The sequence below is a fragment of the Akebia trifoliata genome, chromosome 3, assembly GCF_017979445.1.
Source record: "Akebia trifoliata isolate Shusen 1 chromosome 3, ASM1797944v1, whole genome shotgun sequence".
NCBI lineage: Eukaryota > Viridiplantae > Streptophyta > Magnoliopsida > Ranunculales > Lardizabalaceae > Akebia > Akebia trifoliata.
The window spans coordinates 43,395,983-43,410,480 of NC_141377.1; the positions used below are offsets into that span (position 1 = coordinate 43,395,983).

Sequence of the window (14,498 nt, forward strand, 5' to 3'; positions counted from 1 at the left end):
CCATTTTAAATTGTTGGCACAATTTTCTTTAACATACCATCCAATTAACCATCAAACACACAGTATCATAGTTTATTATTCATGCTAGTAATCAATTTCAGATTTAGCAATTATATTCAGTTCAGTCGGATAAAAGGAAAATTTCTATGATCGGTTATCATATAATTGAATAACTCGATTGAGTTTCCTTGGTGGAAGTATGTTTCTGTGATCGGTTATCATGGTAGAAATATGTTTTATACTTGGTACATCATCAATACCCTCTATGCCAATGCCACTGGAAATCAATCAAGACCCATGAATGAATTAAATGACTAGAAATCATCCCTCAAGCTCCCTTTTCTAGAGCCAACAATTAGATTCGATCGCTTTCTTCACACAGAACCCAACTACCAAATAACACAACCTGATTAATTAATTAATTAATTAATTCAAATGTAAAAGGACGTTGTCAAGTGTAATCGAACCGGAGGTATTTTTAAAAAAACAATATTAGCCACAATTTGTAGGATTTATCAAGATAAACTGAATATAACTAACATAAATTACACAACAGCATAATCTATCCAAATCATTCAGTATCAACATGAATTTAACGAGTTTTTGTTGTCACTACTGATGCATATTGGTGGCAGAGAACTGTAGATTAGATCATCTCTAGCAAGATCAACCAGTTACTTCCTCTGATAAATGTTGTCGTTCAGATATCAATGAAGTGCCTGCCAAGCAAATTTTGACGATCAAATCAACATGGTATAATTCCCCAAAAAAAAAAAAAAAACGGAAATTTTTTTTAACTCTTTATTTTTGTCTTGAATGAGAGACTGAATTTCAATCATTTTTCAAACAAAGGCGGTCACCCTTTTATGGTTAGGGTTATTTTCAATTACAGTGGAGTGTCATTACATTTCAATCCGTAGCTACCATCCCATTGTTCTACTTACCTTGTAACAACACTACGTGTCCTCTGCCAACTAACCAAGTGTCGTGCCATACGGATGGGAAGGTGAAGTGTGAGTGTGAATGTGAATTCTTAAATCTAATGATATACACAATGAGAACGAACAAGAAAACAATAGCAAAAAGAAAAAAGACCAAGAAAATATACAAGATTTACATGGTTTGGCTATGCCTACATCCACAGATGAGAGATGAGGAAGTTGTCCTATGTTTGAGAATGATTACACAATCCTTGTAGAATTCCTAGTTCGAAATCAACTCTTCCTTTATTTTACCTAAACTGGCTTACCTACCCAATAGGGATTAGTTGAGATGGTCCCCAGGTCCTGACTTTGAGTCTTTATATGCCCCTCCACAGCAATGTGACTAGTTAAATGGTGTCGTGTAATTGAGTGTTGGATGGGGCGTGACACTCAAGGCTTAGTTCTGATGGATAAGGTTGTCCCATGGGTTGGGCAAAACCCAATGGACCATGGTCAGCCCGCTAGAAACAGAGATATCCAGTTCCAAAAAAAAAAACTCGCATACCTAGCAAATAGACTCGCATTAGCATTTTTTATCACGATAGTAAGCCATTTTTGGTCAGCAGAAGGGGAAAAAAAAAATTTTGGTTAAATATCCAAAGACCTGGGCTCAAATCCTGTCAGGACCGAGTTACCGAACTCATTAAAAATAAGCTTACCAATCCAAAAAAAAAAAAAAAAAAACTCTTAGGAGTAAAGAGTCATAATCTTCTTAACTAACCGAAATTGCAAAATATATGTTTGAAGACCCTCTTCTTCAGTTCATTCTCTTCCTCACCTTTTTCCTAAGGGTTTCCTACAAGGTTGAAGTGGCCTTTGAACACCCTTTCATTGTTAGGAACTACAAAGACAAGTGCACATAGAGAGTTCAAAGGAAATATACCATTCTGGCTTTTGTCGATCCAAGGACAAATATTCCATCAAAAGATATCTAATTGTGGAAGAAACCAGTGCATCTTTGAATGACTTGTCTCCTCAATATCAATCACACGTCCACAACGCAACCTTGCACTTCTTGTTTACTACCACAAAGGAGGCTTATTCCACTGAGACACCCTCCTCTCCCAACTACCACCATTATCTAAAAGTCAACATTGTTGCAGAGTTTGTGGACTATAGAGAACACCCAAGCACCACACCCTCTTTTCATATTCCCTACAATTATACTTGGGCCATATTAGGTAGGGTAGCTTCTCATTCTACACACATGGTTGAAGGGGCATACGGACTTTGAGTAAGTCTTCTTGGTGATAGATGTTACGAGCCAGAGGTACCTGAATTAGTCAGGTGTGAAACTTACCAGGATGGTTGAAATTCATCCTACTTCTAGGGTGTAGACCTGGTTCGCGAAGGGTAAAGTAACCCACTTGTTAATCTGGTTACTTAAATGGTGTCACGTGACAGGGTGTTGGATGGGGCGTGACACTCAGGGATTAGTTCTGATGGATAAGATTGCCCCATGGGTCGGGCAAGGAACTAATCCCTGAGTGTCACGCTCCATCCAACACCCCGTCACGTGACACCATTTAAGTAGCCACATTGTTGTGGAGGGGCATATAAAGAATCGAAGTCAGGACCTGGGGAGCATACCCAGCCACAAATGATTTTTTTAAAAGTCACAAATTTTATTTGTTCATTTGCTAAAATCATTAAAGAAACATATTAAGATACTAATTTAAGAAGATGCTAGCTTAGTCGGTAAAGTCCAAGGGTGATGAAACCATAGACCTGGGTTCAAATCTCACTAACACTAAGTCACTAATCTCATAAAAATAGGCTTATCATTCAAAAAATTTGAAAACCCATTAGCCTTAACATGTAGCTTGTCCAGTTGAACGCACGTTTTTCCTAAACACTTTCTTTTATTCTAAAAGATGAAAACATTAAATACGCAGATACCATATCCAATAATGATAATCAATCAATTAATCAAATTATAGATGAAAATTAAATAGATAATGAAGAAGCACATGAAATTCAACAAATATTATATGTTAATGCAGATAAATGTTACATTTCATAAAAAGATAAAGCAAGTAAAGAGAGATTATTTATTGACATAAAATTTGAACCAGTTGATCATGCATTCAATTTTTTGTAGTATGTATGTTGAAAGTGTGAGATTTAGTATTCGAAAAAATTGGTCACATATAAGTATAAGAAACATGCTAAAGAAGTACTAATGAAATTTTGTTCACCGACAAAACGTAAGTATAAAGCTTTTACTGTGATTTGAAGCTTGTAACACAAAGTTTATGACTTTTAACCTGTACAACCATATAAGCTTTACAACCATTTTGTATCTCTACGCAAGTTATTTTATATCAAGATCTCTTTCCACTCCTTACCTTTTTTAAAGTAACACCATATATATTTCTTACTTTTATGTGACCAACTTTTTCGAAGACTTTTTTTTTTTTTGATAAAGATGAATTTATTGATCTTTTTTGAAGACTATTAAAAATATTTATTATAAAAGTTGAATGTATGATCAACTGATTCAAACTTCATGCCAATGAATAGTACCCATTATTTGTTTCATCTTTTTGAAGATTGCAACATCTCTTTTCATCAAAGATATAACATTAGTCAAATTTCACCATATTTCTTATTATTTAGTTCACTCTCATCTGTAATTTGACTACTCAATAGATCATCATAATTTGATATATAACATCTACATAACTCATATTCAATGATTTTCATCCTTCAAAATAACCAAAAAAATGTACAATTTAATTGGTGTTACACGCTCAAACCAAGTTGTTTTTTCTATTGGTAAGCCTATTTTTAATGTACTTGACTCGATGATCACAATAATTAAACTCAAGTCTATGCTATCATCATCCATGGACTTTGCCAATTAAGATCCCTAGCATATTCTAAAACTTATAGTACTTTAATATGTTTCCTTAATGATTCTTTTCAAGAGCAACTGACCAAATGAAGAAAGATATCTTGAATGGGACTTTGGCCACCCAAATACCAATGGCAGGAAAGGAAGAGAGTATTGACTGAGAAGAATGAAATTGTAAAAATATTTTACAAAGAAAGAGTTGCCCTACTTCCTTCCCAATCCTGCATGTCCTCCATCGAATAGTCAATATGGATCTTAGAACACATTCGATTAGACAAGCTACCTCTTGAACCTCCCAATCATCAAAGCTTCTTCTGAACCCAAAATCCCATGAAACTTGACTTCTAGAATGAATCATGGGGCCCTTATTTAGAACATATTTCTTATGAGATATAGAGAATGAGTTGGGGAACCATGACCTAAGGGATAAAACTCCACCCTGATGATCCCCCCAAATCTAGTCCCCTTTACTAACCTAAATGGTATACTTTAAATCTTTGACATATTCTTGTGAATACCTTTCCATAGCCCATAGCCCATACGATAATGATACAGAACTTCTCTCCCATTCATATCGTTCTACTTCATATTTCATATGTATGATTTCTTTCCATTAATTATGCAAACAATTTAATGAATAATAGACATACAGTTGTAAAGTAAAGAACTATGCTAAACAAGCTAAGAAAATTCCCCTCCATTGTTAAATAATAAGTTAAAAGTACTTGTCATAGAAAATCAACTTCACAATCAAACTGCTATACTACATCATCCTTTTTTTATTAAAAAATAACAAGACGGTCCATACAATGTAAAGTTTGACAACCACCTAAGGAACAAAATATGGTTAAATAAGCACATAAGGAATGTGACTATCAAGGATGAAGGTCATGTATGCTATGGACTTCTTATGAAAGACCCATAAGAAATCAAGCTTTAGAAGAATTGTTATTACACAAGTCCCACTTTTCTTCCAAAAAGTATTTATTGACAGAAATCCATATTAATAAGCATGCAATTTGAATGTTCGGAATAACAACCAACATTTAATAAAACCTAGAATGTAAAGGAATAGAAAGATGGGGCAACTGGAATAGTCAAGTTATGTCACCCCTCACTCCTGATCACTTAAGATGAGGAAAATAAATATTACTTATTTAATATGCCTATTAACGTTATGATGGAAGTTAATGCCTTATTAAACTTGAATGAGAAAGACTAAAACAAAAGAAAAGTAACGGATTTTTTTTCTCAACTTGATGGGTGAGTCGAAAGAAAGGATTAACTCAAGATTTGATCATGTTTAAGGAATTATTAAGTTAGCTTCTTCATCCTGGATCCTCAAAAAACCATTATTTACACTTTTGATTTAACAATAGGAATAGTAAAAATCAGATTCATAGTTGTGCTGTAATCTTCACCAGTAAACTCACCCCTTTTCATCCATTAACCCCGGATTTAAACTGTTGTATCCATTGTATTATGCAAAGTTAAAATACCTATGACATGGTTCTGCTTTGAAAAAATAATTCTTAACTCTAAAAAATCCTAAGGGTTACTGTGAAAAGCGAGAATTCACCTCGAGAATTGGATTTAAAAGTTGAATCTCTCAGACGTGTCTGAGAACTGTTCTATAAAAGGAACTTGAGTTATGAAGTAGATCAGTACAATTGAAACAGCTTAATCACTTAAAATAGTGGATTAATCACACACACAAAATATGTTCTATAGGTGCAAAAATGGCGATTCAACAAGCCCTTGTCTCTAAGCCTACAAAATCATGAAGCCCTAATAGATCTAAATTTGGGATCTAGAGAGAGCTTACCTTTTCAAGGCTGAACACTCGAATCGAGGATGCTTCGCTGGTGCAAAGGTCATTCAGGATGAAAAGAGTAAAAAATGCAGCCAAGCATAAGTTCTAGCCCCTGAATGGAGGCAATGCAGCTGGCGGAGCTGATGCCACCAGTGAGAAGGGAGAGAAGGAGAGATGAGAATGGTTGAGAGTCGTGGGAGTTGGGACCCTTTTTTTTATTTTGATTGAAAATAGAAAAAGGAAATAAATTCATAACCTAAGTTAATCATAAACGAGTGATTTTGCTATCTTGGCCAAATGGCACAATCTCAACCATGAAAAAATTGCTACATAGAAAACTTGCTACAGAAGATATGGCTCTCAAAAGGATAATTATAGAGCCCAATAGGCTGCAAAAAGCGTTCCACACGATTACATTGCTATCCATATATTTGAACACAAGAAAATCATGTTAGATTCCTCTTACATTTTTGTTTATCTTTCCCCCCCACAATTGGACTCTAAAACAGGAAGTCCACAATTCTAGTTTTAAAAAATAAAGGAGTATTTTTGTCTTAAAAAATAATCATACTTTAATAGTATTAAACATTTTGTGTTCAACACCATTGGAAACTATTATTATTCTTTTGTAATTTATAAGGCTGCAAATAAGTTTTCCTATCACTTAAAAATAATAGTTTCGTAAAAGGAGAATTTGAAACCAGGTTGAAAAGTAAGGTTTTGGGGGAGTTGTTTCAAACTTTATGGGAGAATATGTAAAAAGTACTTGGGTTTGGGGTCCACGGAAGATTATTTTTTTACAACTCTCTAAAAAATACAAATCGGTCCAACCAAACTGAACCAGGGTCCAATCACTGTCCAACTAATTTGGTGAGTTCTTTTATCCAATCATCAGTTCAATTTTTTTAAACATTGATAAAAATGAGTCCGATCGAATTTCAAGATCTTTATAATCACACCCCATGAGTAAACATTTTCTTTAATAAAACTATTTATATTATTTAATACCTGTTAAACCATCCTAACCAAACTAAAAAGAAAATTTGATAAAATGATAATAACATGGCTATGTTTTATGCAGTTTAATGTCGCGAATCAAAAATCAGCATGTGCAATTCAACATACAAAGAATAATATGCCTAGATGGATGAGAGAAACAACTAAAAATGATAAAATTAGAAAAGAACATATTCATGAAAATGTAGTAGCGGCGATAGGTGATAAATTAACGAAAAGTTGATTGAGATAGTTCAGTTATGAAGGTGCCAGGCAGCACAGGCTTGCTAAGTTGGATAAAATCCAAGAGTGTTTGATACCACAGCCTGGGTTCGAAACCCATTAAGAGGCACCACACATTTTCTAAGCAATGTCCTGATGTGTCCTAAGTACGAATACGAACTCAATTGGTCAGGTCTAACAAATGGTCTCTACTCAGCTCAGTTAACTGCCCTATTAGAACAATTAGGTCGACAAACTGTTCAGGTTGACAACCACAGGTAAGCTGACGAGCAAATTAGAAACTATTGCATATCATTCTGACGCCCAATGGTGTAATGAGATTTGAATATGGACGTGATGCCACCAGTGGCATAGCCAGACCTAGAGTATGGACCCAATTTCTCTGATGTCACGGTAAGGCTAGAATCTCTGACATTTAACATTGCCTTGAACTATAAATAGAGAGGTCCTAGTATAAGGGACAGAAAATACAGCTATGAATTAATAACAATCTAGAAGAAGGTCCATATGGAATGGGTGTTAACTCATCTAATCCCATTTTCTTTTCTTTTTCGGGGGTGTGGGATCAATTCTATGCAAATCTGCCTAAATGAGTATTAGTGTTTCAAATGACTCCCCAATTTTGCCTTCAACTAGAGGAAATACTGGAACAGCAAATGGAAAAAACTGACTTTCTTCAATCCAAAGCCAAAAAAATACCTTGTTTCTGATTGATGGACCTCTAGAATACAACTGTATCTAGCATGGTTCCCAAAGTCTGAACAATGTTTGACGACATCAAATTAGAGACATGCTCTTCCAGATGTTTCTTCGCGTCTTGCCTCCCAACATTTGCAATCGCAAGCTTCTCAGGGGGCAATTCATCCTCTTCTTGAACTGCTTTGTTATATTTGATGGCCAGGTTCAGCATATCCTGTTCATTCCCCCAACAAAATATGAATTTTTAACTTCTAGGATAGTGATCATGAGACAGAATTTTAGAATTTTAAATAGAACTTGCAAGAGATTGATGACCATTATGATTGATTAGTTGACATCCCCATCACAACCATGACATTTTAGGTTAAATCTTAGCTTACCACCAAAAGAAAAAATAAAAAAACATTCATTGATCTGAACCATCAAACAGATGTTCCATGTTGAAGTGATCTCATGACCCAAAATCATGATGCTTCTATGAATTTGACAAAGATATTCATGTTAAATGCCAGTAGTAACCTTAGAGGATGTCACCTCAATGCGAACCATTGTTACGAAAAATAGTGACACCGTGATCTAATGTAGGACAACCTATGTTTAATCGATTCTAGGTCTGTTCTACTTTAGGAACCCAAATAAAATTATAATTAGAGCCTCTAACTGTTGGCTTGATTTGTGTCTCGCATTATGAATTCTTTCTTCTTTTTAATTATGTGATTCCCATATCCAACAGCTAGTGTTGAGAAGGTATCATAGGACTAGAGCCATGAAAGGACTTCCCTGGATGAAATGCACTCCCATATGGTCATATGGCCCAATTATTCCAATGTCCACAATAACACAACTCCTCAAGCGGAATACACATGATTGTTGGGATATATATCTTCCAACAACTCCACCTCATCAATACAACTATTGGGATCAAGGAGCAAGTATGCCAGGTGACAGCATTAAATCGGAGAAAGGAAACTTCTCACTAACAGGTTACACCCTAATAAACAGAAAATACTAAACATTCACTCACCTGAACGGTATGCTCGTTGGTTTTGGAATGGATATCAAATCTCTGTAGAGTTAACCCATCAGTCCACTTCTTCTTGTGTAGGTTCAGTAACATCTTCTCCTCAAGTTCATTCTTCCTGTAATTAATTGCTATTGAGTAATAATGCCTATTCAGTCCATGTATTAATGCCTGAGATAAGAGGTCACGTGAAAGAGAAAATGTGTCAAAAGTACAGCAGAACATTAGCTGTTACAAAACATCGTGGCTACAATTTTTGATCACTCACTTGAATGGATGGTTTGTTCAGATGCCCAAGGTTTGATGTCGTCTGGCGTGGCTCTTGGCCAAGCATCATGGTTTGTGGATTGATCAAGCGGAAGGCATCAATCACCACCTTACCTTTAACACTTTGGATTGGATCCACCACCACTGCAACGGCTCTTTGATTCAGAGCCTCAAAACTCTGCAAGAGATAACCAAATTAAGCATGAAAATTAATTTTATAGGCATTAAAATCTAAAAAACACAATAAAAACCAATATGAGCCACAGACCAGAAATTTCATGACATCACATGGCCCATTAAGCTAAGAAAGGTCGTGGGGCTTGGGCCATTAGATCTTTACCATTATAATGAGAGAAGGCGAACTAGAAGTGGTTAGACACAAAAAATTTGGATTCAGAAATGCCCCAACCATTACATTTCACTTAATATAATCAAGGTCATTTTGGTCAAAAACCAAAAAAAATTGCAAATGCACCGCCCTATAATCAAGTCTGTTGTTTTCAAAATTACAAAAAATAACCATTTTCACTATGTAATCTTGTAACACCCCAGATTTTTAAACACGTATCTTGAGCAAATTCGTAGGTCAACAAATAAAAGAATTTTTTTTTAAGTTGGAATTTTTCGAAACCAATTAGACCATTAAATCCGCATCGAAAAATTAATCAAAATAGACTATAAGATTGTGAAAATCGGAGTTTGGGAGACAGACTTTTTAATTAAAACAAAACAAATTGAATAATGACCGTTAAGTCTTTTTAACATCATAAATATTAAAAGGCAACGAAAATTTCAGAATCAATCATATATTTTCCACGCTCTCTTCTTCTAAAACAAAACCCTATAGAAACCCTAGCCTCCCTCCATCTTTCAACCTAAGTTTTCATCTATTCGAGCCTCCGTTGGACGTTGGCGTGGGAGAGAAAAACGATTGGATCATCACAAACTTTGAGGAGAAATAAAAAGCTAGGATTTTCAACAACATCTGATACGAAACCTTCGACCCAACTCAATTTTCTACCCCCTTCGAATATTTTTTGACGTAAATTTAAGGTAGAGAATTTCTAGATTTTCCTAATAGTCGTAGATTTCTATGTATTATAGTTTTAAACAAAAAATCTATTCTTTTATCGTAAAAAAAAAAAAAAAAATTAAAACAAAACCCATCGTTTTGAAGAATCTATGATTCTTGTCACTCAAGGCAGATTTGTGGGGTTAACTTGTAAAATCTGCCGAGAACTCGTTTTTTCGACGATCTATAAATCGTTGGAAAGATTTAGAAGTCCCCTTTACATAAAAAATATAAAAAAAAATTGTATTCAGAGAAGTCAACTTGCAATGCAAGACTGCCATTTTAGTTTCTTTTTTTAGTTTTTGAATGATATATTATTTTATTTTTTGTGTTAATTTTTTTTTAAATAAAATAAGATCCTTGAGATGAGAGAGACATTAAAAATTCTATTATGATAGTTTGAACAACATTAGTAGTAATGTAATTTTTATCTGTATAATTATTTGGTGTAGAAAATCGAAAAGGCGTAAAATGAAGAAGGAATCGAATTTCATTAGCGGATTCCAACATTAATTAAAGCAAGTTCTCATGACACATCTATTTATATATACGTAGTAAATAAAAATTAAGTATATATCATGATTACGTGTTCTTATATTCCTATCGATGAATAATGTCAGATATAAATGTTTTGTAAATTTTGGTGATAAATCTTTTGTTGTCGTGATAATGTTAATGTTAAAATTGAATGGAATGTTCTTTTAGAAGATAAATGTGAAATTGCATAATCATGATCACGTTTTGGAATGATGAATTGAGCAAAGTCAAAACTTAGGTCCTTGGGTGAAAGACCTAAAAGGCCTTTGAGGAAGGTTCTGCATTTTAGAAAAGAGAGTTTAACCGAGTTGTTGGAAAAATCGATGATGATGGTAATGGTTAAGCCGGTGGGAAAATTGGTCATCATTGCATACATTAATTGTTTTGGAATGACTTGGTTACTTGATAATAACATGATTATATATTTTTTTATTTGTATCTATGTATGCATAGATGTTAGTGCAGCGTTGACTTTCTTGTAAGCTTTAGCTTACCGACTCTATCAAAATTTTTTTTTCAGATAATAAGCATTGAGATTGGAATTAGGCGAATGCAAAATCATCAATGGGGATAGTCAATTTTTTTAGTTAGTTGTTTATTCTCTTTAAGAATCAAATTTAGAATTATTTTATTTTATTTTGTTATATTTGGTTTGAATGAAATAAGTACTCAACAAGTATGACATTTTGATTGGGTTCTAGGACGATGCTCTCCATTTTGATAAGCCTTAGGTTATAATTATTATTGTTTTTTTAATATTTAGTTGATATAATTTAATGGTTCATGGTTCTTCTCATACCCTTAAATTAGGATCTTGAATTGAGTCATGGATCGGATCAAAGTCTGAAATTTTTAGGGTGTGACAAATCTTCAAAACCCCTTTAATTGATATTTTAAATTACAAATAAACCCTTCTAATGCAACTTCAAGGTAGAGGTTACAAATCCAACTTATCCACACACACACACACACACACACAAAAGCTATCTAAATGATCATCAACCAAGAAGAAAGGGTATATTTCTCCAGACAACTGAGGGCATTCTCATAGTTTATATTTGGTCAGAACGCATTGAACAAGGAAAGGGTCAAAAAACTAAAGAGCCAAAATAAAACAAAGGACACCAAGTAATTGGATAGAAAGTTTAAACATCAAGGCTAAAATGAACATTTTTACAAAAAGGGAAAAAAGTCAAAAACCTAAAGAGCCCAAAGTGCCCCCTCCAACAATAGTAGATAAACATACGGGCCACATCGAATCATAGATACAAACTAGCATTTAAAAATATATATAGCACCTAAAAAGACCAATTATATTTTAAATAATAGAAAGCAGAGAAATATCAATCCAAAACATAGAACAGAATAACAAGAAGCAAATGAAGAGAACCAACCTGTTGTGTATTAATATCCACGCCCGAAAGCCAACAGCCAAATCCAGGATGTGAATGATACCACCCCACCACCATCTCTGGTCTGCAATTTCATGTTGCAACAAGATGAGAAGATCAAACCAAATAATAAAATTAGAGTTGAACAAGACCAGGTCAGTTAATCATAGAGAAATTCTTACAAAATTTAATAAAGAAACCAAGCAGGCCTACAACTTTATTCATGAAACAACATTAGCTTTAATGGGTTTATACATACTCCGAAGCATCCACCGATCCAAAAATACAACCAATACATTGCAATCTAATATATCTAATTGATAGTAGTTATTGCAAATCCAAATCTTAAAGATATGTGATGAGATTGCACCATACCCCTACTCAATAATCTAATATTCTTGATCATGAAGTAAATTATGTTACTTAGCAACTAGAAATGCTGAATAAACCAAAATCGAATTTGGAGAAAGACCTGCCAGTCTGCTTGAGCATGTCGAGCATATTGGTCTGGAAGACATGATCGACAGCCTCGACACTGACACCAGTACCGCTCTGTGGCATGGCAAAGACATCAACCACTCTGACTGTGTACTCATCCACGAAATCACCCAACATCAACCCCATCACTTCCATTGGAACCCCAGCCCTTCCTGTTCAATTTTGATTTTTAAATCTCATTCAGAACAATCGAGAAACAAATGAACCCTAATTGATTAGGTTTTGTAAATTATATCAAATCAAATCATCTTCCTAGATTACAAAACAAAGAAGAAGAAAAAAAACCCTAATTGAGAGAATTAGAGAGAGAGAGAGAGAGAGAGAGAGTACCGTGTTTGAGCATCTTGAGGAGGGCAAGTGAAGAGATATAAACTTGCTCTGATGAATCCAACAATGGAGAGTCAGGTGGTGGGTGTCCCATCCCTCCCGCCCCCGCGAATATCCTCTGCAATCTCTCCATCGATCTCTCTCTCTCTCTCTCTCTCTGATCTGAGTTAGATTTAGGTTTCTTGAGACGAAAGTAATAACAAAACGAGTGCTAGAACAGTTATGAGAATCTCTATAAAACATAGTTCTTTGAATCGGGTTTTTAGATCAGACTGGTTCTTTCGCATCCGGTTTGAACCGCAGTAAACATTCGGCCCATTGAAATCCTCTACCATGGCATGTATTATGGTTTTCTATCCATTAGAAACCCTTAAATTATATTTGAAAAAATCGTTTTCAGACTTCCCAAATTAAATAACTAAGACATTAGTAAGTGGCATGTGGAAAAGTTAAAAGCATTACAAAAATTAGGATTAATTTATTATTAAAAAAATTATAATTATTTAAAAAATATTAAATAGATAATTTAATATATTATTATAATGGTCTTTTTGTGATTCAAAATACTAATTAAGATGATTTTTTAGATAACATAATAAAAGGATCTTTTGTAATTAAGAAAATAAAAAAACTAACACCATGAAAATAATGAGGTTAAATGTAAAATTAGAGGACATTTCTAGTCTATAAAATTTTGGTGTAAACAAACACCTTTTTTAAATTGATTCAACTGTGGAATAAAATGCCACGACATAGGTATCTAGTGAATAGTCGCTTCAAGTGAATCCTCCGTAAATACATCTATTCAATTGAATTCTTGCTCTATCCTTACTTTAAGGATTATGGTGAAGATTCAAAACCAATAGAATTTTCTTCTTTATCTTTATTTTTATTTCATTTTTAGTATAAATTAAATAAAGATAACTATCACCTTTCTCTCATTATTTATATGATAACTAGATAATTAGAAGGTGGCATGTGTAAACGCATGTCTCTAAAAGGAATTATTTGTAATTTGAAATATTACTTAAAGGGTGATTTTGAAGATTGCATAGTAAAAAAAAAAAATATATATTTTGTATTTTTGGAAACTAGCCAACATATTTTCGGGATTTGGGATTGCAATTTTCTTGGTTTTTACCAAGATGGCCTTGTTTATATTGAGTTTAAATGTTACGGTTTGGGCATTTTTAGGAATCCAAATTTTGTGTCGAAGTCAACCACTTCTACTCCATCTTCTCTCATTATCGTAGTAATGAAACGATGCGTCAAGCTTGTTTGATTCGCCAACTAATAGACAGATATCCAATCCTAATATTGAAATACAAATATGGATCATATATTTGTTCTAAGTTGTCTTATAGTATGTGCAATCATAATTCCTACGTGACGTGATAAAAAGGACTGTTTGATTTTGAATTTAAGAGACAGATATTCAAACTTGGATATTCATGGAGTGCCCTAGATGTTTTCCACATTTGGGAAATCACATATTTAGACACTACAAATATGTATCTTCCTTTCAAATCTATTTACTTTTCATGTATGTGGGAGATTAGTGGTCAAACTTACAACACAATATATAAAATCGTTTGTCTTGTATGTATTTCAAGTTTGTGAGTAGCCCTTGTGCAATTAAAATGCTTTCGGTCACCTATTCAAGGTTTGATTGAGGATCATGACTAAGAAATAATTGGAGTGCTTCAAGAATATTTCTCTTTCACAAAAGTTTATTGGGACGAACGATCTCAATGCTTGCAAATTCTCACGACAGAGATGCTTGTCTGAACTAGT

At 33.9% G+C, this 14,498-nt stretch overlaps 1 protein-coding gene across 1 annotated transcript; it reads right to left on the bottom strand.

The window, feature by feature from the left end:
- Positions 1-456: 456 nt before the first annotated feature.
- On the bottom strand, positions 457-12,879 carry LOC147407171 (26S proteasome non-ATPase regulatory subunit 14 homolog). The gene is made up of 7 exons (XM_086435589.1): positions 12,708-12,879; positions 12,352-12,529; positions 11,883-11,964; positions 8,881-9,057; positions 8,616-8,783; positions 7,592-7,805; positions 457-719 (listed from the first exon to the last, which is right to left on the bottom strand). The coding sequence occupies exons 1-6, from the start codon at positions 12,835-12,837 to the stop codon at positions 7,614-7,616; spliced, it is 927 nt and encodes a 308-aa protein (XP_086291715.1). The 5' UTR covers positions 12,838-12,879; the 3' UTR covers positions 457-719; positions 7,592-7,613.
- Between the last annotated feature and the right edge of the window lie 1,619 nt (positions 12,880-14,498).

Coding starts and splice junctions, on each gene's coding strand:
- LOC147407171 (XM_086435589.1), bottom strand. CDS start 12,837: ATGGAGAGATTGCAGAGGATATTCGCGGGGGCGGGAGGGATGGGACAC. Junction 8,784..8,880: donor TGAACAAACCATCCATTCAA/GTGAGTGATCAA, acceptor CTCTTATCTCAG/GCATTAATACATGGACTGAA. Junction 7,806..8,615: donor CCAACGAGCATACCGTTCAG/GTGAGTGAATGT, acceptor GGGAATGAACAG/GATATGCTGAACCTGGCCAT.